At 47.8% G+C, this 26,829-nt stretch overlaps 1 protein-coding gene across 5 annotated transcripts in view; it reads left to right on the top strand.

Annotated features, from left to right (window-relative positions):
- FGF12 (fibroblast growth factor 12) overlaps positions 1 to 26,829 on the top strand; it is a 187,518-nt gene that overhangs the window by 80,598 nt on the left and 80,091 nt on the right. The window contains exon 1 of one of the 5 annotated variants that reach the window (XM_048955376.1): positions 23,760 to 24,183. The exons of 3 other annotated variants lie outside the window; for them this stretch is intronic. Coding sequence is in view for 1 of the 2 variants with exons in the window: in XM_048955374.1 (XP_048811331.1) it covers positions 24,933 to 25,131 (199 nt within the window). In the remaining variant the exon portion in view is untranslated. Of the gene's footprint in view, positions 1 to 23,759; positions 24,184 to 24,230; positions 25,132 to 26,829 lie in introns of those variants that run through there. One more of the 5 variants, XM_048955374.1, reaches the window with a different exon arrangement.

The following is a 26,829-nucleotide window of genomic DNA, read 5'->3' as shown; positions in this document are numbered from 1 at the left end:
TTTAATATAAACTAAAAAGCATTATTTGACACGCACAAACAAACAAACAAACAAAAACACTATGTAGGCAGCATCAATTAATATGAAAGAAAAACATGAAAGCAGTTAAACCAGGCCAGAATAAAATGTCCATCTCACCCAGCATTCTTTTTTTCCAGCTAGAGTAAGCAGATAGAATAAAGTAGGAAAATAGCACTAAGATATGTCCCCCAAATGCTCTCTTAGCTATTTTCAGCTTAGGAAATGTTCTGAGCAAGACATGGTTCAATGTGTTTAGAGATTCTCTGGATTTCTCTTCTTTGTGCTTGACCAGTTTCCCCTTGAGCATCATTGCATCCTGTGGAAAGGATTTCCCTGGATCAGATATAGAAAGGTGCACTCCCCTTCCTTTGTTTTGAATCCAATTCCAGACAGCTTGGTTTAATGCCTCCTGGAGACCTCTTTTGAGCTGATGAAAAGCTGTCCCTGTCCTCCTCCCTTGGCACTTGCAATTTCATGGGCCTCAAGCTGTGTCTTGCAGTCTGAAGAGTTTTTGCTGGTTTTCTTTGAACCATTCCCAGTTCCAATGTTTGTTGCAATGAAAGGAACGCAGTAGCACATGCAAACCATAGCTTGAACATTGCAGACCTCCTCTTGTGCTCCCCCTTGAATGGTTTTCTGATTCTTGTGTGTGGAGGCGAAATAAATCCTATGTAAATCCAATTGGTAGCTGGGAGACTCAAACAGCACCTGAATGGGACATTACAGAACTCCAAGGTTCAAAGTCATTTAATATTACTCTGAGTCTGGACACTGGAGCTGGGGAAATGGGCTTGGATTTTACATATTTAACAGAAAATGTACCATGAGGATATTAGAGTATGGATGAGATTACTCATTTGTGCTTTGAGAAGCATTTGAGACTCCCAGCCATTCAGTAAGCTCTCATTAAAAGCCCATTCATTATACATTTCTCACATAAAAGTATTTAAGGTACAATAGGAGTGCAGCTTACCAGGGAGAGCACGTTGACTGCCTGCTTGGAGAAAACAGATGCAGGCAATTGCTTTGTATGGGCTAAGCACAACCTGTGAGCCAGTGCCTGCAGGGCTCCAAGGCTGGATGTGAGGAAATGCTTCTTCTCTGAAATAGTCATGGTTCATTGGCACAGGCTGCCCAGGGATGTGGTGGGATCCCTTGGAGGTGTTCAAGAAACATGGAGTTGTGCCAGTGAAGGACATGGTTATTGGGCATGGTGGAGATGGGTTGACAGATGGAATAGATGACCTTAGTGGTATTTTCCAACCTTAATGATTCTGTGATTCTAGCGTGGCCATCTAGAAGTCTGGGAGGGCATTGATGGACGTGTTGGCAATGAGCACCCTGTTTTCCTGCCTCCCCAAAAGAGAGTTTTGTCCAGGGAAGTTTTCTAACGCTGAATCTGAGCCAGCACTCATTTTAAAGTGCTCAGAGTTGCATCTTCTGCATGAAGGTAGAGAGGCATTTATGCCACTAAATGTTAATGGAAATGTTTTAAGAGGTAGATTTTACAGAAAACAGGGTTTTGTTTGGAGCTTACTTATCCTCTCTGCATCACCTGCAGCAGTGTGCTAATGCATAGGCAAAGTGGGCTGTGACCTCAATCAGCTAGTTAATTTTAAGCCCATGCTTAAATGATTTGCTAAAACTGTACCTATTCAGAGAAGGAAAGCTGACTGTATTTTCATTGCTCAAACTAGGTGAATTATAACATGTAAGGGATTTTAATGATGAAAGGGTAAATTACGCTTTTAAACAATAATTTAAGTTCCCATAAAGAATATTAGTAGCAGTCAGGATGTCAGATGGTAGATAGTCATGTTTATACTTCAATAATAGCCTCTTCAAAATTACTTGAAACATTCTATTGTGCATTTACATTTTTATCTCTGGGTTTTTAAGATGAGAGGGCCTTATTAAACCAAATTCATTTTATGTCCTGTGTCAATGGAAAATGCTCTTTTAAATGTTTAGAAGGAGTTGGTTACAGAAACATAGGAAAGATAGGGAAGAGATTGTTAGCTGTTCACATTCAATATATTCTTCATCCTTTTGCTTTTTGATGAATAAACTGTTCTGTATTTGAAATTTCAAACTGTTGATTGGAAACTCTTGCAAGAGCAAGACAAACGGGGCTTGATTTTGAAAAATGCAATCATAATTGTTTGTCTAATTTGTGTGTGCAATTAGCATGATTGCCTCTGAAAGTGGCCATCTGAGAACAGTTTTGGAGATTTCTCTCTTTTTCTGGTCTGCTTGCTCTGTCTCCTTAAGGTGCTGGCTTCTATAATGCCTAAATATTACCCATGGAAGTTTGATCTGGTAATTTATTTATTATCTCCTTTCATCTTACCTCTCAACTTTCAGACATTTGTTAAAAGGCAGGGAAAGATTACTCCCTTCTGCTTCCTTCTGAAGTCCACTTGGCACAGTGTAAGAGAGGTTCTTTCATCTAAGTTCTTGATCTTAATATTTAGAGTCTCAGATCACTTTGGAGTCTCTATAGATTCTTAAATGGCCATAGTAATATTCAAGGGCTTTCTAGGCATTTCATGAAGGATTATGGCTCTCATCAGTCAAGTTTCTTGCTCTCTCCCAAGGAGATGTGCGCATGCAGGGAATGTTTACTAGTATCAGGGTGGCATTCTTCTGGGTTTTGTTTCAAATATGTGATGAATTAGAAAGGAAAGGTTGATGAATCTCAGAGAGGCTGAGAAACATGGTTCAAGTTAGAGATTTGCAGGGCACATTCAGTCTTTGAACAGAACTGGAGGAGAATGGCACCAAGGCTGCAATTCCTCAGTGGCTTCACTGCTCTGTAAGAGAGGGGGACAAGCCTGCACTTCCATCCTCTGTGTGCACATACACATTCCCTCTCTGTGCTAATGCTGCTGCTAAATAATAATAAATATTTTATTTAAATTTAATTTCCAATCAGTCAAATAATCATCTCCCTTAGCTGAGTCATCATGTGGCACCACACAGGTGCTGCTGCTGTCAGGAGGGAAGCAGCAGGAAAGGTGCAGTGTGAGACAGAGAGAGGAATGAGTGGCAGTGGCCCTGGTAGCAGTTGGGTCTTGGGCAATGGGGTGTTGTACCCCTCCATGTGACATCTGCTTTGCATTCTTTGCTCCTGAAATTTTCTCCATCCTGAGACAGAACTAAGTCAAACTGAAAGGTTTGATGCCCTGTCTGTTTTCGGATGTGACTCAGAACCATAGTTGCAGAGGTGGGAAAGCTGTGGCTGGCAATGCTGTAGAAGACAAATATCCCCTGAATCATTAATCACAAGATGGAGGGCATGCTGCCTGATTGCTTATTGGCTGTGACTTTCATTAACGGTAAACTCAATTTTCCCATATCGACAGCTGCCTGATGGAGGGCCCGTGCTATGTGGCAGGCACTGAAGGGCCAGCAGCAAACACACAGATAAAGCCATATGTCAGGAATGATACCAGCAGTGTGTTTCTTTCTTCTCTTCTGTGCTCTCTCTCTCTGCTTGCTCAGAGGAAACAGCTTCTAGGGATGAGATGTTAAATATGCCATTCCTGGCCAGTCTGTTAGATAGGAAACACTGCAGTGTTAGCTACTTCAAGTGGGGCAGCTGGTTCTTGCTGGTTCTTGCTCATTCCTGGCTTTAGTTGGGACTGATTTAATTATAGAATTGTATTACCACTGCCAAAGAGTTCCCCAAGCCAAACAAAACCCTTGCTTTCTTCCTGCACACATATTTATTGCACTATGAGGAATAAAAAAAAATGGAAAGAAACAAGCAAAGCATGTCTTGCCAGGGAGCATCCAGATCTGCTGTCCCCTGCAGTGCTCTTCCCACACTTTGGCCAAACAAGAGGCCTCTCTATCAGCACAGCTTGCTTGAGCATCTTCCCTCCTCATTTTAAGAACTGCTCTAGCCCCTTCCAAACATGTAATTAAGGATAAGAAAAAATAAACTTGATAAAATGATTACTCAGGCATTTTCATTTTGCATTGGAAATGCAAGTCCTTTCACATTCAGAGTGCTCACCAGCATGCAGCCTGAATCTTAAAAGGAGCTGTGTCACCCACTGGAAGGGCACAATGGGTACAAATGCAAAAGGCCACATGGAGGCTTTCAGGAGTAACTTCATTTGACTTCCACATGATTGCTCAGACCAAGGTCGTTTGATCTCTGTGCTGACCCCTGCAGTGTAGTTATGCTGACTCACACCTAGCAGTGGGCTGTGGAGATGTTGTCTTCATTCATTTATCCATTCCTGATAGTAAGGATGAATATCCTGCCCTCAATGTTGAGACTTTTAGCCCCTTGCTTTACTCATTAGGCAGTACTTGTCCAATGCCATTGCCTGGGCAGGAGGTAGCATGGCCTGAGGCATGAAAGAGCTGATGAGCTTCTGCAGATCCGGGTGATCTGAGCAGAGGGATTCCACTAAGTTCTACCGTTACAATGTAATGCTTCAAGGAAAGGTGCTATATGAAGCAGCAGAGCAGGAGGTTTCAGAGAAGGCAATTTCTGGCTTGTGCTCATAGACAGCCTCATCCAGCCTTCCAGAGAATTTGTTTTAGCCAAACTTGCACACAACTCATTGAGCAACCTGTAGGAGTGCCCACACACAGCTGGGGGCTCTTGGATGCATAGGCAGTGAGGTTAAGCACACAGGAGGGAATGAGAGGAATAATCCATGCCAACCAGGCAGCCATGAGATATCTGTCTACTGCACATCCAGCCCAATGTTCAGGGCAATTTGTGGAACAAGGACACCTCACCAGGTTTAGGGTGGCCCTTGTGAACATGGTGATGACATCCTGTTCCTGTTATAAAGATATTTCCGTGCTGTGTCAGGAGATCACTGGTGTGCAGGCTGGAAGCAAGGTACTTACTGAAAAGCATAAATCTCTCTAGCCAGCTTCACTTCAGTTATTTTTAAGCTCAGGGCAGGCAGTGCGATGAATCCTATCTCGTTAGGGCTGGAGGAATGGCAGCCAGCTGGACTGATTCTTTGGAGCATGAGTCTGCTCTTCCTCCTGTCCACATGTCTTATGCTAAGCAAAGAAAGTCTCCGGCCTGTGACAGCAGTGCAAGGATGGCAGGAACAGCTGTCACAGCAGCAATGCTCTGTCTCTGCCAGGCTTCATGAAATTCAGTGGCTAGTCCCTCTTTCTCCAAGCAATTACATTGGCATCAATTGCTGATGTAGCTGAGCAAACAGGGACCCCACATGGGAACGACTTGTAACATCTCTGAACATGAGCCAAACTCTTTAATCATAACAAGGTAATCCACTAAGTAATTTGAGCCCAGCAGTCTGCAGGGCATGGGGGATGCTCTGGCTGTGCTCTCAAAGATTCAGAAAGTTCTGTAGAAGCTGCTGCCCTCGTGAAGGAGGCAGAGGTGAAAGCCCATAGAAAAAGATATTTGGACTTCAGATTTTCTCTGATAGAAAAGAGTGGTCAAATTCTTCTCTGAAAAAAATTCAGAGCTCTGTGGCTACTGTTTCTTCTGGAGTCCTATTCTGGATTTTAATTTCTGCTTATTCTGTAAACCAGCATGAGATACACGTCTAAATCTGCTTGGTAGTTTTTCAAAAGAAAGTACAGCCTTTTATTTTAATGTTAACCTTGAGCAGCCACGTGAACTGATAACTGTCTCCAGAGGCATCTGTACTCTCAGAGAATATTAGCCCATGTTTCTGTCTTTTATTTACTTGCTTTTGTCATGGAGTGAAGCAAAATAACAAACTGAAAAGAGCATTTTTCTGTAAAATGTGATACCTGTTAAAATGCTTTGCATGCTTACCTGAATGTATCACTTGTGCAAAGTTCTGTGCTCCTTCTGCTCCTTGTGACACTGTGCAAATCTCTGCAAAATGAGCATCATTTTGAGAACCAAGGAAAGTGAAAGGTGGGGAGAAGGGATGCAGATGGGGAATCCCTGGGTGAGGGGCCCGAGCCCATTGAGCTTTGCAGAGCATTCTATCAGCCCTTCCTCCCTCCATCAGCAGCCAAATCCCCAGTGCAGAGGCAGCCCTGGCAGGGATAAATGGGCCATGCACTACGCAGTGCCTCGGTGGCACAGTGGCAGGGACGGATTAACCCTCTTCTGCAGAACCAGCACAGCAATTGCAGCTGGCAGACAGCTGAGAGCTCCCTCCGTCAGGGACAGCCTGAGAACAGGCAGGGGCCTTGGGGAGCTCCGCAGAGCTCTGTTCCTGCACAGGGCACTCAGTGCATCCAACAACCACAGCTGTTGTCCTCTCCATTCCTCTCTCTGCTCTTGTCATAAGAAATGCCTTTTCCCCAGGGAAAGGAAAGTGGAAGCATTTCCATGCCTGGTTTGTGCTGCGTGTGACATTTTCAGTGAAAGCTAACATTTTTCCTGCAGCATTTTCAGGCTTCTGGGTCCCAGATGGAGTTAATGAGGGAGGTTTCAACCCAGGGCTTCTCACTGAGGAGCCTGGGAAACGCCTTCAGAAATGCACCTCTGTACCCCAGCTCCTGGAGCCATGTTACTATGCCCAGCAGGTTCCCACACAACCTTTTCATTCATTAAGGATGATCAAGGGTGAAGAGGATTAATTATTCACAGGGAGTTCTTTTTGGCCTTTTTGGGCTGTGGATCTGCAAGGAGACAGCAGTGATAGTGGGACATGAGCTGCATTGGCACTGGCCCTGTGCTGGGGCACAAACCACATCTCCTGGCCCCCTCAGCAGGCCCCACCATAGAACTGTTTGAGTTGGAAGGGACCCTTGAAGACCGTCTGGTCCAACCCCCTTCAGTGAAAGGGATACTTACAGCTCTATCAGGTGCTCAGAGCCCCATCCAGCCTGATCATGTGTTTCTCCAGGGACAGAGCACCACCACTTCTCCGGGCAACCTGTGCCAGCACCTCACTAACCTTATTGTAAAAAATTTCTTCCTTATATCTAATCTAAATCTCCACTCTGTTAGTTTGAAATTACTTCTCTTCCTTCTATCACAACAGACCCTGCTAAAGAGTCTGTCCCTTTCTTTCTTACAGCCTCCTTTAGACATTGAGAGGCTGCTCTCATGTCTCCCTGGAGTCTGCTCTTCTCCAGGCTGTACAGCCCCAACTCTCTCAGCCTGTCCTCATTGGAAGGTTTCTCCCACTGTATCAGTGGCTGTGCTTACTCCTGGTCTTGTTGGTGTAACAGGCATTGGCTGGGCAATCTTTGTAACTCTTTAGCACCAGGAAAGATGGAAGAATACTATAAAATGAAAGTACCCCATAGAACCCTTAACTACTTCCTCTGGTGTAAAAACAAATGTGGTACTGTGCTATTCTTGGGTCATTTTGTTCCAAATGACATTAGTGCTCGTGTACCTGTGCTGTACTCAGTTTGTGCTGCAGGTACACAGGAGGCTGTTTGGCTCTTCTGATGCCCTGTTCAAAACAAAATCTGATGGAAAAATTGCTAAGAGGAAAGCGCAGTGTTGGCCCGCTGAGGCTTTGCAGCATCCTGCCTGCACTTGTTATTTGCTGTGATCAATGACACTGCAAAGGCCATGTCCCAGGCTAGGAAATGCCTAATTGTATAAACAGGCTATAGTGGGAAGGCAAATAGTACCCAAGAGAGAAAGCAGCGATGCATTAGAAATAATGGGCTCTCTGAGTGTGATTTTACCGGGTGAGGTAACCTCAAAGATTTAAATAAGGCAGAGATGTGAGAGACTGCTACGTTGTCACTGTGTGATGTTTTTGCCAGTCAGACAGTAGCTAGCAGTAAAGGCACTGCTTTGTACAGTGTAAGTTCATTTACACTGTGGCTCTGCAGTACTTGTTCCGTGCTAAAGCAATGCCCAACAAATTAATGTGCACAGAAAAGTGGCATTCAGACTGGGATACCTATAGTTGTGGATCTTTTCTGTGCATTTTCTGCAGATCTTGAAGGTCTCCTCAAGAACAAATATTGAGTACTTCCCATTTCCTTGAAAAGTTGCCCCCATGACCTATTCTCAGTTCTTACTGCAGTCGGGTTATGAGACCAGGAGGTGTGTGGAAATTTCCCATGCAGGCAGTGCAGCACAAACTGATTTTATTCCATTAAAATGGAATGTAGCATTTAGTATTAATGCTATGGTGGAAAGCTGTGTGCGGCCTTTTTCCTACGATAATTTCCTGTTTTATAGGACAAATTACAAATGTTGGGCTTGCATGACTAGCAGAGCAAGAACTGCTCAAGGCAACGCAAACAAATAGCTATGAATAATGGAGTGAGTGGGGACCTCACAGCTCACAGCCAAAGGAGCAAAGGATGCAGCAAAGGCTGAGCTCGTTAGTGAATGTTTCCCTTTGGATCTGTGCACCAGCACTGCCCATGGTCTGCAACATCCAGAGCTGATGTGGCAGTGCACCCAGCTGCAGGGTGTCCCTGTTGTTTATTGGGACACCCAGAGGAACTCACCATGGTTTGCTGGATGTTCACATAGCTGGTGCTCAGGATCTAAGCCTCATCACTGGGAAAGGATGATGATGGTAACAAGGAGTGCTAAAGGGAGAGAAACCGTCTCCCTTGCTCCAAAATCAGCATCTCCCCAGCCAGGCTCACAAAGACAGGGCAGAGTGCTGCTCTGTGCTGCTAAGGGTGATTTGTTCCACCCTGCTGCTGGTGTGTCGGAAGCAGGCAGTGAAGGTGACTGTAGCAAACACTCAGTTTTTCAGGTGCGGGGTGTGGAGTTAAGTTAGAGCAACAGAGCCAAAAAGTTTGGAGGGGAAAAAAAATGACATTTTAAACTCTTATTCCAAAACTGCAACAGAAAGTGATGCTTTCATTTTGTCGGAAATAGATGATCTTTAAGTTTCTTCCAACCTAAGCCACTGTATGATTCCGAACTTATTAAAAATCCTTTGAATAAAGCATCCTGGGTGAAAGAACGTTCGAGCGTTAGACTTGTAGAACCAGGCGAGAGCTCGGGGGTGGCGGTCGCTGCACAGCCGGTGGCTGCGTGTGTCCGTACGGGCGGCAGGTGGCACTGCGCTGCTGCTGTCGCGCTGCTGCCGCCGCCCCGTCAGGGGGATCACGGCTCGCCGATGAGTGCTGGGGCACGGGAGGAAGCCCTGCTGGGGAGAGGTGCTCCAATCCTTCCATCATCCTCGTGGCCCGCTGCTGAGCTCTCCTTGTGTCCGTGCCTGCTGCACTGGGGAAGCACAGAAGTGGGACACTGGGAGTGTCTCCCCCGGTTCTGAAGCCTCACGACCTGCTGGTAGTGCTTTGTTTAATGCAGCCGTCTGTTACTCTCATTTGTGGCAAGAGCACAGTGCTGAGCCATGCTCAGCTCGCCCAAACTCCTTTTCTGCCAAACTGATTTCTGTCTGAGTGCCCTCCACCATATGCTGATGTATAGCATTGATCCTTCTCAAGCTGCAGGACTTGATTAAATTTCATTGGTTCAGAAGAGTGTCAGTGTCAGGATGTGGAGCTGTTGGAGCAAGTCTAGAGAAGGGCCAGAGACATGCTCAGAGGGCTGGCGAACCTCTCCTATGCAGAAAGGCTAAGGGAGCTGTGCTTGTTCAGCCTGGAGAAAAGAAGGCTGCAGGGAGACCTCATTGCAGCCCTCCAGTACTTGAAGGGAGCTTACAAGCAGAATTGGAACCGACTTTTTATACAGTTTGATAGTGACAGGAGAAGGGGGAATGGCTTTAAACTAAAAGAGGGGAGATTTAGGTTGCTTGTTAGGCAGAAATTCTTTATCAGAGGGCAGTAAGGCCCTGATACTGCTGCCCAGAGAGCTGAGGGTGTCCCATCCCTTGTGGTGCCCAAGGCCAGGTTTGATGGGCCCTGGGCAGCCTGAGCGTGTGGGGGGCAGCCAGTCCATGGCACAGGGTGGGGACTGGGTGGCCCTTCAGGTCCCTTCCTACCCAATCCATTATATGATTCCATGAATGTCACGCTCAGATGTGATATATTCATTTGGGGAGAATTTGGGTATGGGGGCTGCTCGTGTGCAAAGCAGAGGGTGGATGGTGAAAATTTGCGCAGATTTGGTTTTGGATTGACTTTGTTTGTTTGTTTGTTTGTTTACTGTCACACCTTTTTGCAAGGTTTGCTTTGTAAGACCGGGGACGGCGGTGCGGCTCAACCACCGCTGGGCGGCGCTGGAGCTCCGCGCCCGACCCGCCGGGAAGTTGCGGTTGTGCCCGACCGTCTCCGAGCAGCGCCGGCTGCGGGGGGAACGCGGAGAGCCGTAGGTCACAGGGCAAAGCCAAGCTAAAGAATCGCTGCGCCTTTTGAAAGCACTTGCAGGCATCCTTAACAGTCGTAGTAAGGGAAGAGACGTGTAGGGGAGGGGTACTTCAAACAGAACCTAGTTTAACTTATAACTTGCCAGTGATGTAGATATGAGGGAATGTGTATCTTGTTGCTTTAAATCCTTGCTTTCTTAAACCCCTGTGGGTTTGACTGTGGGCTGTACAGTATCTGGCTGGGATGAAGTTAGCTTTCCCCATAGCAGCTAGAGTAGCACAGGTACCACCCCAGCAGCTGTAACTGAGCTCAGTTACTGGGCTGGCACAGCATCACCGCTTTCTGCAGCCCCCTCTTCCTAGGCTGGGAGTGTGGGCGAGGGGCAGCTCCAGGATAGCTGGCCTCAGCTGGCCGAGGGATGTCCCATGGCACACAGCATCATGCTCAGCAATAACTGCTGGGGAAGGGCTCTCATTAATGAAAGCACTGGTCTTCTCAATCACCCACCTTGCATATTAAGGCCTAAGACATGGTTGAACATTGCTTGCTGATGATAATAAAAAAAAAAAAAAAAGAGATTTTTTTTCCTTTTATTCCCATGAGGCCTTTGCTTTTTTTCTTTTCCTTTAATTAATCTACTTCTAACTCATGAGCCTTTTCTTATCAAATTTTCTTCACCTGTTCTTTTGAAGAGGGGAAGTGAGAGAAACAAATCAAGTTCCAGGATATTTTGCAGTCCTCCCCCACCTCAGATACAGCAGGTGTTAAAAGTTTTGAGTTTTCACCTAAATCAACCTTTTAAGGGTTAAATAATCTGTAAAAGAAACAAGATTTGGCACATTAAAATAGCTCAGTGAACCCAATATTGTTTTCTTTTTTTTTTTAATTCATTGGAGGAAAAAAGATGAGTCAGTATGTATTTTTCTTCTTTTCCACTCTACACAATAAAAAAAAAAAAAAAGGAAGAAAAAAACCCTGAAATTGCAGGTGCAATTAATCTGACAATTCCTTGGGTACAGTCACTCTTGCTGTGTAGTTATAGAGTCACAGGGGTTGGAAGGGACCTCTCAAAATCATCTAGTTCAACCCCCTGCTAAGGCAGGTTCCTACAGCAAGTCGCACAGGGAAGCATCCAGATGGGTCTTGAGTATCTCTAGAAAAGGAGTCTCCATAACCTCAGCATACCCGAGGGATGGGGTTTCCTTCATACCCACAAACAGTGTCTCTCATTATCCAAAATAATTTCCTTGATGCAGCCGTGAGACCTTTGGGGTCTGGGTGGGATGAGTGGGTCCCCAGCCGTATTTGGCACCTCAGACCTCCTCCCCTCTTTATGCTGCCTAGCTTCTGAATCTTCTTGCTGCTCGGTGAAGGACTATGGTGCTAAGAGCTGAAGTCCTGGTGAAGAAAGGTGGCAACCTTGTCAATTACAGCAGTACCACTGGAATGCTGCTGCCAGCAAGGGGCTGAGGCTGCTCTGCAGCAGCCATGCCTAGTACTCCCTGCACAGCCATGCAGGGGGATATCAAATACAACGGGGTCACAGCTCACGGTGGAGAGGAGCTGAGCAGGGAAGCAGTGATGTGTCAGCAGAAAAGCGTGCTGGGCCCTTCAAAAAAGGAAGACTTTTCTGACAGCTGCATTTCTGTAAGCATCAGGGAGGTGGTGGTTCCTCCATCAGTCCCCTTTTGTCTGCGTTGCTTGACAAGTCCCATATCTGTTGGGCACCTATGAGTGCTCTGATCCTCCAGGAAAGTTACTTTGCAAGCTTTCGTATTGTGAAGGCTTCCAAGAACATTATTATCACCCTTATTTATGGCTGGGAGGAATTTGAAGTGTGGGCTGGAGGTATCATCTTGGTCACTGTGGGTTGCTGGCAGACCTGGGGGCAGAACCCAGCCTGCTGACTTGGAGCTGTGCTTTGGCACTGAGGGTGGTCTGTAACACTTGTGTCCCAAGTACTCCATAGCTGTGCTTGTGAATCAGGCAGAGAGACTGCTTTAATTTCAGCCTACGCTACCAGAAGTGGGGAGAATGGGGGGAGAGGAGGAGGAAGGGGAAGGAGGAGCAGATAAAAATCAGAAAATTAGAATTTATTACAATGAAAGCCAAAGTGCTAGAAGCCAAAACTGTCATTGTAATGCGAGCTCTTTCGATAGTGTCCTATTACATTGTATTAGAGGTTGAACATGCATAAGAATATCTTGGTTGTAATTATCTGATTTGTGATATGTAGCTAATGTGTACTTGTTGTTCTGCCGTACATTATGCAGCAGCAATTCATTTCTAAACAACATTAGCTGGCAGTGCAGCAGTTCAGTGCAGAAATTACAGGCATAAGCATTACGCTTTACATATGCTGAGTTGCAGCCAGGAGACAAGATAGCAGTCCTGGTGGGGCTCCTGCTCTGAGCATGCTGGGCATCCCCAAAGTGCCCAACAAGCAGACAGACATAGCCAGCACCCACACACAGCAGTGGCAAGCCTGACATCTCCTCCATTCTGGAGGGAGCTTTTGGCAAGAGGTGTCCCTGCAAGCAATCGATAGCAGAGATCGACAGGAGCAACTTTCAAATTAGATAAGCTTCCGAGCTGATGTCTGAATGATAGTAGCAATATAAACATTTGACTGAGTACCCTCCTGTCATTGCATCCCTAACAGCCTTACATAAGGCCATTTGTATTTGATGGGATCTTATTTTCTTTCGATTTCTTTAACGACACCACTAAATAAAAACACTCAATAATTGCTGGTGCTTATTTTAATTCATCAGTTAAATGAGTGAGGCCGTTTGGATAGATACATTTTAAGACAGAACAATTAGCAAAGGTTAAAGGGACATTGCTCATTTAAAAATCCATTGAGCGTACACCAATCCCTCAGTTTTTAGAACCATAACAAGTAACATTATAAAGACAAAACATATTGGTGCTACAGATGAGAGAAAGTGTCTCCAAATGATGCCCAGAGAGCTGTGTTGCCCCATCCCTGGAGGTGCTCACTGCCAGGTTGGATGGGTCCTGGGCAGCCTGAGCTGGGGCAGCCAGTTCATGGCAGCTATTGGGGCTGAGCTTTCAGGTCCCTTCCAACCCAAACCATGCTGTGATTCTATGTTCTTGTAGCCTGTGTCTTGTTGTCTTTTCACAAATGTGTGCAAAATCACAGGGAGCAGGATGAGAGCAGAGATGTGCCCACTAATCCTCTTGGAAGCGTCTCATTCCTCTGATCGCTAGAAACCATGTCTAAATTCTAGTCTAAATTTATTCTTGGCCAATTCCTGCCCATTTGTTCTTTTGCCAGCATTGTCCTTCAGCTTATCTGTCCTCTGGCTGCTGTAATTTATGCCCTGTTTACACTTCTTTCTGCCTGGGCAATGAAGATCTATGAAACATGTCCATTCTGCTTTAGTTTGTAGCTACTTTCACTTTCTTAATTGCTCCAGTGCCAGGGTTTCAAGCAACATGAGGGAACATCCTTTGTTTTAAAAAGAAAAGCTTTCATTCAAGCTGTGTAATATTATGGACATATTTTCTGTTTGATTGAAGGTTTATGAGTACTCCATTTTTTTCACAAAATTGAGAAGCTGGGCCAAATTCGAGCTGACAGAGTCCATGCAAAATGGTTTAAATAAATAACAACAAAAAGAAGGCTTTGTACACTGCACTGGAGAAATAAAAGTGAGAGGATTGCTTCAGTTGCTGTAGCCATCCAAGTGCAAATATTAAGGCTGGAAGTAGCATGTAGCTTTTTCTAGATTAAGTACCTGGTGCCTGCATTCTGCTAGTTGTATTTGGAAGGGAGCTCAGCAGCAGTCCCTGTGGTGGGTTGAACTGTGATGAGGGCTGTGGGTGCTGCATAGGGATGCCCTGCGTGCCCCATGTCCAGCTGGGAGCATTAGTAGTGCAAGGGGCTGGGATTGCAGCTTGCAGGGAGCATTAGTTAGGTCTGGAAGCCTCCTTCATTCACACCCATTTGTATCCCAGCCCATATTTTTTGGCTCATGACAGTTTAGACTTGCTAGTGAATAAGCAAGGACCTGAAAGTTGTTGAAGGTAATGAAGTGTCTATGAAATATGCTCCTTCACAAGGACATGTTTGCGTTGCATATGTTCCTTTTACTGCTACTGTCTTCAAGCTTCTTTACCTGCATCTTTAATGAGGAGGCCGACGCAGCCCTGGTGGCTGCAGATCTGCAGACTTAATTTCCTAAGTGCCTGAGGAAGTTGCCGTGGAGTTAAAGGTGGCTCTGTTTCTCATTTGCTTTGTTGCTGGTTCAGGCTTTTCAGATGAGGGCACCTTCTTGAACCCCACATTTGACAGTGTTTAAGGTGGGCTGGAGAGGGAATTAGAGACACCACTTTCTAGAAGCATCTGCCATAGCAGACTGAAGATGCCAGCAAGATCCATCCCTGCTCCAAGGAACTGCAGAAAAATAATTTTGTGCATGTTTGATGCAGAGAATCAGAGACTGAAAGTATCAGGATTTCCACTCCTCTGTTGCCCTGGCCCTCTTTCAACTCTAAAAGATGCTCTCTGGGCAGAAAATCCCAGTACATCTGTACAGCTAATGGATAGCTGGTCAGCCCTGTGTGGAGTGCCAATGGTTGGTCTCTGTTGCCATATTGCCACCTGTACCCAGCACAAAGCCTTGTTCTCCTTCATTACTGACAAAAATGTCTCTTCAGAAGCCTTCCAATAATTACTCAAGCACCCACTTAGGAGGCTTTTAATTTAGATTCCCCATCCTCCACACTCATACAATTTCCAATTGCAAGCACAGCCAGTCTTGTGAAAAAGCTTTTGCCAAAAGAAGTGCAAATGAATTGTCCCCCAGTTTGTACTGCCTTGCATGAACTTCTGTGAACCTATAGCATCCCGAAAGATGGCATTTCCAACAGGCCAGAGCAGAAGCATTCAATCATAATGAAAGATGAAAGCTCTTGTTGTGAGTTTCTCTGCATCCGACAATGCTTGGCAGTGCTACAGCACCTGCCATTGGAGTGCTGCAGGCTGCCCTGCCAGATTGTCTCATTCCCAAAGGCTGCCCTGTACCCCTGCTGACCCACAGTATCCATGGGCTTCTATAAATGCTCTGGGGCCCGTGACAAAGTGGATCATGGACACTGTGCTGGGTTGCCATAGGGGGCAAGTTCCCAGCTTTGCAGCCTTCTCTGGAGTGATAGAAAGGGAAAATCAGAGGTGCTGTCCTCTCATCCTTAACAAGCATTTCAAAGGAAAATCCCGCTCACCTGTCAGTCTGTGCTTGGCAGAAGGTTGTTGCTCTCCAGATATTTCTGCAGTTTTAAAGGGGCAGTCTCTAGATACCAAATTCAGTCAGTGGCATGTCTGTAGCAGGGCTCCAACAAGTCTTTAACTGAATAATGTGTTTTGTGTTACTCAGTGAATAAGACTAAAGAGACACGAGGTCTTTCCCTGAAGTGGGAAAAGAAATGTGTATGAAGGGCAAGCAAGAATACATAGCTGAGCTGAGAGGAGAGAAATCACACAGTATGGGAACTCTTTGTCTAAGATGAGCTGTAGGGACAGTGGGAATGAAGGAAAGGAGCACAGGTTTGCCAGTGTCCAAAAGCTATTCTTGGAAAGCCCCAGAAGAGTCCTACAAAGTGGTTGAAGCAGCTATTGCAGCTTCTGCTTTAAGTAGTCCTGGAGTTCAGCAGAAAAGGCCAAAGCTGTAATTCATGTGGAGGGATAGACACGACTGACATAGGTTGAGAGGCTGTGACAGATGGCTGTAGAAGGAACCACTAAACAATTGATAATGGTTCTTTTTTCCATTCAAAAGTAACTTTTAATCAGGACTATGGGAGGAGAATGGAAACAGTCATTTCAGAAACACCCATTGCATGGGTATTTAAAGCTTTGGTTTCATGCCACTGATCTACCTTGTGCAAAAGCAGAGACTTGAATCTTGGTCTTGAAAGTGGTGCAAGCACCAGCAGTCCTGCAGCAGTGTGCTTTCTTGCTCTTCTGGCATTTCCTAGTGATCTCCAAAAGGTCTCATTTTCATTTCTTATGAGGAACAGACATAACTTTGAGACTTCATGTTTTCTGCAGAGTGGTTTTCTGTTCCTGTCCACTCTGGTGCTGCCTGATGCCATATGAGGCCCTGCAGCCAGGGGGAGAGGACTGGCTGTGATTGCACTGCCGGGTCTCCTGCTTTGCTCAGGTCGGGACAGTCCTGTGTGACAGGAATATCAATAGAGCAAGAAACTTCTAGATGAGTGAGATTTGGATGAGGTGTTAGGAAGGGCAGTTTGCAGCTGAGAATGGTGCTGAGCCATGTTCCCATAGGGACTGTGGGATTTCCACTGCTGCAGGTCCCTAGGCAGGGTCTGGACCAACCTTGTGAGGGTTGATGAAGGCACTGTTGGCACAGTGCAGAGGTGACCTCTCCAGGGCTCTTTGTACCCTTTGTGCTATGATATCAGCTCATCTATTTTTGAAAGAGGTTGACTCTCAGGATAAAACAATAGAGAATCCATCACAACTCTTGCCATATCATTCTCTTGATGAATTGCCTTTGCTATTAACAATAAATGCAAGCCTTGCCTTGACTTATAGCCTCCGGATCTCGTCCTGACTTTGCTGGATTGAAGAGTTCCTTCTTTTGAAAATGTTCTTACTGAGAGGTGAGAGATTTATCAGTCAGCGCCAAGTCATCTTTGTCATTCTCTCGTGCAGAGCATCTCAAACATTTTTCTTCTGTGTCCAGACTTTCAGCAACAGCAAACTATCAGTGGCCACAATATTAGCAGGCTAAGTACAACTGATCAACAAGAATGAGCAGGCCACCAGCCTTTGCATTATTGAGGGTGCTTGCAACACTGGGTACAACAGTAGCAGCATTTCTCCTTCTGCTCCCTATTGCTCTGCTTCTGCACCCCATGTGGCTCAGGCTCTCCCAATTGCAGTCCTATTCAGTCATCTCTCTCCCATGGCTCCCAGTTCCCGCAGTCGCCACTCTCTGAAAAAGCATGCCCAGTTTTGAAATAATATATCCTGCACTCTTTGTTCCTGGCAGTTTGTTCTGGCTGCATTAAAATGAAACTTGTTTGCATGCACTCCATTCCCCAGTCAGGTCCGTTCCGTCCCTTCACCAAACCTGCTGCGATCATTAATTACTGCTGCATTAGTCTTTGTATCCTTGGCAAACTTAGATTTGCTTTCAGGCCAGTGATATCTTTATTGGTGTCTGGATTGCAATAACTGTTTGTGAGACTCAGGGGAGAAAAGATATGGGATTTCATTTTACTGAGGAGATGGAAGCATTGATTTATTGCTGGGGAGAAAAATAAAAGACAACAAAGATAGCACAAGGTGTGTTTTGAGACGGGGGTATGTGGGGGAAGTGATGAATGCACATCAGTACTTTTTACACTGCACTTTAGGACAGCAGGGGATGAGAGAGTCTTAAACCTTGTCCTAGCTGTATGATAGCTGTAATCTCGTATTTACATTTAGTGTTGAGTATGCTCTTTCAGTGTGTGGGAGACATAAGCAGGCTTGGTTTAATAAAATGCAATCTGGATGCATGTAACTTCAGAAACATCCTGAGGGCAGGATTAATGTCCCAGCACTCCTGCTCTGCAGAGCTCCATGGCAGTGGGAAGACCAGGTTTTGTCAGAGTCACTGTGTTTCTGCAAGCTCTCTGAGCTGCAGAGTCTCAGCTGAGCAACAGCACCCATAGGAGTCTTACTCTTCTGGCCTCACAGAGTTTGAGGTACAACCTGAGGCTGAGTGCTGGGCTGCCATGGATTTGGAGGCTGTATGAAGAGCCAAGCCAAGTTTGGGGTCAGGGAACTTTCCAAGGCTTTAGATTTGGCAGGAGCCATTCTGCGCAGACAGATTTATGGGCCTGGGGGAGCTTGTTATTTCTTCTTGACAGCTTTGTTCCCTGCCTCCCCCTCTTGACCTATGCCAGTGCCATGTATGTGCATTAACAAGTATGGTGTCACCAAGCCTTGACTTGCTGGGGCGCAGATGCTCCCATAGCCCTGCTGCAGGGATATGATGGGGGTTTGTTCTCCCTCCCTTCTCATCATACTCCATCACATAATCGGGCTGTTTTGCCTCAGCCAGGATCTAATCAGGGAGGATCTGTTTGACTTTCAGCAAAGTCAGTTTGAAACTTTAAATTGAAAGGCTTTTCCTGATGTGCTTGAAAATGCCTTTGGTTGGAAACAGTGTTTGGCTGTGTGTTGACAACAGGAGGAGGTTTTGTGTGTGAGCAGCTTTCCTTCCTTGTGGGGAGGGGGAAAAGCACAAGCACCACTCAGACCTTCTGAGTCCTGGGATGGGTTGGTTTGGGGCTGAAACTGCATTGAGGGGCCACAGCCCCACTCCATCCAGACCACATCACCTTCTGGAATAGGGCACTTCTCACATTACTGAAAGTGTTGGCTGAAGTGGGCTGCAGGATATCTTTGTGTAGGATACAGAGAGCCAACTGTCCAACAGAGGGAAGGTTGCAAGATTTTTCTTGTTCCTGGAAGCATCACCACCCTGTGGGTGAGGTGGGGTTGCTCTCTGTTGTCTGCTTCACCTGTTTCTGCAGATGGAGGGAGTTTCTGGATGGTGAGTGGAACTCATTGAGGAAGAGGAGGCAGGGGAGGAAGGACAGAAGGCAGTTGCCTGTTCTGTCTTTCAAATTCAGGAGCTGTGGGACAGACAAGGAGATATGTGTCTCCTTCCCGCGTGCTCAGGTGTGTGCTGCTGTGTTCCTTGCATCGGCCAAGGGGCCTCTTGGTTCTGCCCTGAACAAGGTTATTTGAGTGTGAAGTCCCTCTCCTCCCACTGCTCCCTGCTTGTACACCCTTTGGCGATTCTGTCACAGGGCAGTTGTTTGCCAGCCCTTTCCCTGGGCTCCTGCCACTAAGGAAACCATGACTGAAGCACAGGACTTCAAGGACAGCAGTTTTTCATGCCTCGATCCCTCTGGGAAAGGCAGGGACAGAACACTTGATGGATGGGGCTGTCGGGGTAATAACAGAGGCCTTGGGAGGAGCTGATACTGAGCAAGACCCTCCAATGTGTGACAACACCAAGCAGTCTGTGGGGATCTTTCTCTTTGTACCCAGGAACATCTTCCATTGCTCCAAAATCTCTTTCAGTCCCTGTTTGGTGGAGCCCACCTTAGCAGCAGGGTGTGTTCAGCAGAAGCACCTCTGGACTATCTCACTCCCTTTGAGATCCTGCTTTGAGCAGATCCTTCCAGAACCCAGCAGACAAAAAGTATTCATCTTCTTGAAGGAAACTGCATCAAGAATGTTTGTTCCTAGACAGCCACAGATGCCTGCGTTGGAGTCAGGCTTTCCTGTGCTCCCTTCCTCCACCTGGTGCAGGCAGCAGGTCACCAAAGAGAGATAAAACCTTTGTCAAGCAGAATTCTTCTCTTAGAAAGCAAAAAGCATAAACATTTAAAACCTGAGCAGAATAGTTTCCTTCTCCAGGCTCTGGTTGGGCTTGCTGTTTTTCAGCAGTGGTTTCGCTCTGCACTCTGTATGGCTGTTGTCCTGCTGCTGGCTTTAAGCTACAGGCAGCAAACCCGACCTCTCCTCAGCTAGACTTGTTTCTGAAGGCACTGCACAGCCTAATGATACTCTCATGATGAGTTGCAAATTCTGTTTTAATTGAATCTGCGAAGCCAAAAAGGGGGTGAGGGGCCCATTAAATAAATTATTTTCATATAGCAGTCAGATTATGTTCGCTCTTCTGTGTTTATTAAAAGGCCTCGTCAGCTCAGAGCTCAGCTGCGCGAGAAAAGCCCAGAAAGCCAGCCAGTTTTCCTGCTCTGCTGCTGTTTTAGGGCCAGATCTCTCTCCCAGAACAGCAGATTTTTAAGGGGCCTTGTGAATTCTTATTAGGCATCCAAACGCAGATATAAAACCGTGCATTGTAAACAGAATTACCCTGCATATAAAACAACCAAAATACTGTAAGGTCTTTTCTTTTCCTTATCAGGTTACCCAGGCATATTTTTTAAAAAGTCCACCCACGCAGAGAGACTGGGGAATGCCAAAGCTGCTTGAATTTTAATTATGTCAGACATGCAGCAAGGGGCTACCTTGTAAAGAACAGAGTTAATAAAACATGGATATGGGCTTAATTCCACTTAATAAGCAGACCTGGCAATGCACATATTTTAGATGTAATTTACACAGGGTGGGAATTTGGTACAATTCTTAAAAGGTGGCTGCATGCAGGCTTCCAAACTCAACGGTGCCTTCCTATTGGAAGAGATTTGTTGCTATGCTGCTATGAGATGTGAATTAGGCCATTCATAATTATCGGTGAGAGATGGGTGCCCTTCTTTTCCCATTCAGCTGCAGGAGTACACTGATACATTTTACAGTGCTATTAAATTTAAACCTCCTTTAACTTTGCACACGCATTTTTAGTGGCTGTGCACATAAAAGAGCAAATAAAAAAAACATACATTTCTATCTGTGGTTAGCTGTCTGTGCACAGAATTAGTAGAAGAGAGATATGCCTAATGACAAAATCTACAGAATATAGCCCACGGCTTTTGAAGGCTCTATGAAAAATAAACAGGATATTCTGTAAGCAGCCCTGCGGGAATTATTGCACTTCGCTAAGGAAGGATGCCAATAACCTCCGTTTTGACCTAGATAGATCATTCTGTTTGGGAAGGTAAGGGAATGCAATTCTAGATCTCTTCTCTATTCAAGCCAGCAAAGCTCTGAAATTCATCCAGGCCTTCGTTTTTAAACCTCAGCACTGAGGACAGAAGAATGTATTTATTGAGTGAACAAAGCCTCAGAGGTGACAGCACGTTGAAATGTTTATGTTGGCCTCCTTCCACAGCACGTGCCCAGTGTGTAGGCTCCTTTCTGCCCAGGGTGAGGACTGAGGGGCATTTAACAGGTCTTATGATCAGGCAGAGAAGCCTCTGCTTGCTCGTATGAGCAGGATGGGCCTTTCCAACATCTGAAGGAGCAACACCAGGATCTCTCCAATGTGGTCACAGCACAGTTTGCTTGTTTGTTCTGTGAATGAGTGCAGCTCACTCCTTCCCTCTTCTCAGTGTGGAGTGTACAGCTGTCTGGGCTGGAGGCGAGGAGGGAGCGCCAGCGAGAAGGGGGAGGGGGAAAAACTGCCTTAATCATTATAGGTTATAAGGATGTTAACATTATACTAACACCATTACAGAGAGAAAAAAGAAATGTAGACAGATAGAGATGTAAGGAATTGTGTGCCTTAAGGAAAAATGCCTCATTGGGCTGGTTTGGTCAAACAATGGAGCTTGCTTTGGTGGCAGTGAGGAGCGCAGAGCCTGCCTGCAGCAGGAGCACTCCATGCACTGCTGTGTGCTGTGCTGCCCTCAGAGCAACAACTGGACAGACAGACAGATAGACGGCTTCAGCTCATCTTCTCCTGATGGAAGTTAGAGGGGAGAACTTCTGCTGGCAGAGTGTAGAGCACGTGTAGGCCTTTCTGCTTCACTTGGCAGCCCACCTAAGATGACACATTTCCCCTGCAAGAATGACAGTGCAGGAGCACCATGAGATTGGCCTTCAGTTCCCTGGCTCCAGCTCTGGCTCGCTCGGTGCTGTTAAAAGCACGGGCTGCTCAGAACCGCTGTGAGCTGGGGTGTGATCCAGAGTGGTGCAGAGCAGGTGTGCATGCCAGTAATGTCACCAGGAGTTCATGGCACGGTGCCTGCATTGAGAACCAAACCATGGACTACTTGGCCATCTATAAATAAAGACCTGTGTGCTAGCAAATGCAATATTATATTCAGCTTCAGAAGCCCTGCTTTAATTTAATTCCATTACTGCAGAGGCTGAGAAACCATAGAGAAGCATTTCTTTTTGGAGTTGCAGCAGCTCTCTTCTTAAATCTGCAAATCACCAACAAGGTCTGTGAGCAGCTTTATCACCCATTAGGATCATTTTTAAGTGCAGAGCTGCTGCTTTGGGTTTGCAGCTACACAAGAAAATAAATGAGTCAGGTGATAACATATGTGAAATTTATTTAAAATAGGAGGTGATAAAACAGAGTTCTTTGACCAGACTACAGTCAGAAAGTAGCTTTATGTAGAGATGGAAAACCTCTTTCTTGGGGAGATATCAGATTTGCTCACATCCTTTGAAGATGGAGCTTTGGATAATTCACTGGCAGTTCAGACAGTGATTCCCTGATTGCAAACAGCTTTCTTTAGGCCATGCCTGTACCTTGTACTGCAACATTCTTTCATGTCAAGTGAAATAATCCAGCAGAGAAAATTAAAATACGAAGCATTTTATTTACAGGAAGGGAAAGAAAAATCTTTATTGATTGGAACAGCGAAATCTGCTAAAAAAAAAAAATTGGCAGCAGTTAAAAAAAAATCCACAGCTTGACATTTATATCTCCTGAATGGCTGTGAATATCTTCCTCTCCCGTTCTCTCCTGAAGAACCTGATTCCACCCTGTTGGCATCCACAGGATTACGAGTGAATATCAAGAAGTAATGCCAGAGTTTAGCTCATCCTTGTGGTCACAATGGGTGGATATTTCAGTTACCTTCTTTCCCTATGCATTACAGTAGTTAAGAGCTGAATTCTTGCTGCGAAGTGGTGACACCGATTATTTTGCTGAAGCTGGTGATTCCCAGGGGTTCCCCAGTTGGTTTAAAGAGCTCTCTTCATCCCGGCAACTTTGGGACTGGGTTCAGTCTCACCTCACCACTGTTACTTGTCCCATGATACCTGGAGAAGCTGAGATCTCCTAACCCTATGGTCTCCCAGGTACCCTATTGCTCATCACTTTCTGCGTACAGACATAGTAGCTCTTAACTGAACCTGAAAGCTGGCAAGCCACCATTCTTAATGGCAGCAGCAACAGTCCGTATGACCAGAGGCGTATTTCTACATCTTAAATTTAGTTCACTGAAGTTTGTGTGTAGTGTAGTGTTGTGTGGAAGTAAGTAGGAGTCAACCCAGCTCAGGCTGGTTGCCTCGATCAGAGAGCATGTGCTGATAAGCTTGTGTTGTGAGCTGGGACCACAAGTACCGGAGGCAGCCCAGCGATGCCCACCACTGCAGCCGCCCTTCATGCCCCCCAGACGAGACAGCAGCCCCCCAGCAACGCAGCCCTCTCTGTCTAGAGAATAGGGGAAAGCAGCGGGGACGCCCGGCGGGCAGCAGAGCACGGCGGCGTGGAGGTGTCCGAGTCGGCTGTACGCATCTCCGGCGGCTGCTTAGTGGGGGCGGGTCGGGGCCGGCCGGGGCTGCGGGCACAGGGATGCCCGTTTCCCGATGGGGGCGGCCCGGGGAGGCTCCCGAGGACTGCCCGGGCAAAGGGGCAGAGCTACCGCGGAGCTGCAGTTGCCTCTCTCTGCCTGCGCGGTTTTTTTCTCATCCGAACCTCGATCACGTAGGATTGCGTAGAGAAGGGCGAGCGGGGAGCAGCTGCAATCCTCCCCGAGCCCATAGCTGAGCTCCAGGCCGGCACCGACCGCCGCGAGGCTGCGGAGCTCCCCGCCGCTTTGGCAGCGGCCCCGCGCTGCGTGGGAGTCCGTGGGGGGGGGCGGCTTCCCCGGCCGCACCCTCCCCTCTCCCCCGCCCCGTTACAGCCGGGCTGAGCCGGAAGATGCGGGAGAGCGGCGGGTGCGGCGCGGCTCCTCCACGCCCCGCCGCCGTCGGGCGGCACCGCGAAGAGTCCTGAGCCCCGGACGGAGCAGCGGCAGAGGCAGCCGCACCCCCCACACCGCCCTCCTCCTCCTCCTCCCCGCCTCGCATCGCTCCTCCTGCCGCCGTCCCCGCCGCGGCAACCGGGCCCGGGGCCGCCCCGGTGCTGAGCGCCCGCGGCTCCCGCCGGGCCGGACGATGCGGGCTGCTGCCGTCGGGGAGAGCTGCGACCGGGGCAGAGGCGGCGAGCAGGGCTGGAGGAGCTGCACCAGCCATGGCGTTGTGAGCCCGGGGCGCCGAGCTGCGGCGATGTGAGCCCGTACCCTCTGCCGGAGCGCTTTTTTTTTTTTTTTTTTTTTTTTTTTTTTTAAATTTAATTTAATTTAATTGCGTTGCCTCTTTTTGCTTTGTTCGCCGGCCTGGTGCTTTTTGTCGTGGCCGCTTTGCCTTCCCCTCCCGCCCTTCTCCGCGAGAGGAGTGGGGAGGGGGGGAAAAGAGGAAGAGGAGGAGTGCGAACAGAAATGCAGCGCGGCTCGCCCTGAGCCCGGCCGCGGGAGCGGAGCGGAGCCGCGGGACGCGTCCATGTGCGCGCAGTGCCGCGCCGCGCCTGGGAGCCACCGCGCTGGGGCCGGGGCCGGCCGCGGGCCGGGGGGGCTCTGACTCATCCCACGGCCCCTCGCCCCAGCGGAGCGGAGCCGCGCCGCGGGGATCCGCGGATCCTCCGCACACCCTCCTCTGGACACAGCAGCCGCCAGCGGACCTTTGCGAGCGGGGCGGCCGCCTCCCGGATTTACAAGGCGCGGGGCACCGCCGGCCCGGCCGGGATTTGCGCTCTCCGGGGACGGACCCATGGGCGGCGGGGTCCGGCGGCCAGCCATGGTTGTTAGCCGGAGCGCCCCGCTCCGCCTGGCCGGCTGAGCCCTCCCCGCTGCCGGGACTCGGGGCCGCGGCGCGCTAAGCGGGGCGTCCCCGTCCCCCCGGGGCGCGGCGGCGGCTCGGCCCCAGCACGCTCCCCTGGACCGGAGCGGCGAGGCGAGGCGCGGGGGGCCCATGAGCGGCGATGGCAGCGGCTATCGCCAGCTCGTTGATCCGGCAGAAGCGGCAGGCGAGGGAGTCCAACAGCGACCGGGTGTCCGCCTCCAAGCGCCGCTCCAGCCCCAGCAAGGACGGGCGCTCCCTCTGCGAGAGGCACGTTCTGGGGGTCTTCAGCAAAGTGCGCTTCTGCAGCGGCAGGAAAAGGCCGGTGAGGAGGAGACCGGGTGAGTACCGCGGGCCGGGGCCGTGGGGACCGGCTCCGCTCCCAGGTGCCTCCAGCCGTCGGGGGAAGGGCTCGCTCCGCGCTCAACTTCTCCCGGGCGTTGCGGTTCCCCCGATCTGCGGGGTCGCTGGGCTCAGCCCTCCGCCGCAGCCCGAAGGAGGAACCCAGCGGCTTAACTCACGGTCGTATTTTCCCACCTCTCACTAGGTTCGCTTTTCAAATAATGTGCTCTTATTTTCTGCATAGTGACAAGGGGATCGATAAGCCGAGGATCGATTAGAATCGTGGCCATTTGATATCTCGATCCCTCAAGTGCTGCTTCTTGAGCTGAGTTGCATGGGGAATTTCCTTAGCTCTGAAAGCCTTCCAGATGGCAGCTGCATGACTGTTGCACATAATACCGAGCTTGCAAGAGCCTAGAAATGCATTTTGGGACAGCCTTCTGTTCCTCTCTTTCCTTTATTTGTTTGTATGTGGGCTTAGTTTCCATTCCTTGTAGAAAACTTCTGTGCTGATGTACGTGTTGCTCACATTCCCATGAAGTCCCACCACCCACAGATTCAGTTCTGAGCAGTGCACTCAGGTGTCCTTGGTCAGCATGAGAACTCAGCACCGGGCAGGAAAAGGCCCTTCCTGAATTCTCAATGGAATTACTATTCACTTCTTCCTTTCTTTCTTACATTGCTAGAAACCACCACTCAGAAAAAAAAATAAAAAAAAATAAAGTAAAACACAGCTTGCTTTGAGAAGCCGGTGTGAGCAGGTCCTTCCCTCAGGTGTTGGTTAGTATCATGGTTAAGTGTGATACACACGTACTCATCTCTTAGGGATGGGTCGTCAACCTGAGTAGTTCTCCCATATTTCCCATATATGTGCACCTTGCAGCGAGGTGTTGGCCAGCCGGTGGCTGCTCCTGAGGCTGTAGGCTATGTGACCAGCACTCAGAGGAGGGACAAAAACGGAAAACCTCTCAGGTAAAAAGGCCATTCATGGTTGGTTGTGATTGAAGGGGGAAGAAGACTGGGTTATTGGGTTGTTGCCAGCATCCCCCATGCACAGCCCGTGGGGCTGGGTCTGTATTCGGCTAGCAAAATGCTTCAAGACTCACAGTGCATGTGGTTAGGCTGCAAACCAGACTTATTAATGATCTGTTCTAAAGCAACTGCCAAGAGAGGATGCAAAATATTTGAAATACAGGGTGACTTGACATATTCAAAGGAAAAAAAACAATGTTGCTTTTTTCTTAATTTGTTCATCTTACTGTGAGTGGTAGCTTGTGGACCATCCTATATCTTAATTACCTTGTGAATCCAGACCATAAAATGGCTCTTTCCCAAGGAGTGTTCTCATTTTATCTGAGGAATCCCTTTTTGTGGGATCAAGAGTGGAACCTGGGACTCTCGCTGATGGAACCTTTTCTCATTCCTCTTTCCTCCCCATCTGCTATTGAGTGACATCCCTCAAGCCGAGGACTCAAAGAGTGGAAACCATAAAAACACAGAGCCATTAAGGTTGGAAAAGACCACTAAGATCATCGTATCTGATGGTCAGCCCTCAACCCAAATCTAGACCTGTTTTCTGGATTTCAAGATGCTTCATTGCATTAAAGTTTGGGTGACTTTTACTGTGGGATGTGGATGGGCAGTCTTGTTTCTGGTCCCATCCCGTTGCTCCCAGCTGCAGGTGTAATTCTGCTTCC

The sequence above is a fragment of the Lagopus muta genome, chromosome 9, assembly GCF_023343835.1.
Source record: "Lagopus muta isolate bLagMut1 chromosome 9, bLagMut1 primary, whole genome shotgun sequence".
Classification (NCBI taxonomy): domain Eukaryota; kingdom Metazoa; phylum Chordata; class Aves; order Galliformes; family Phasianidae; genus Lagopus; species Lagopus muta.
This window is presented reverse-complemented; position numbering and strand designations above follow the sequence as displayed.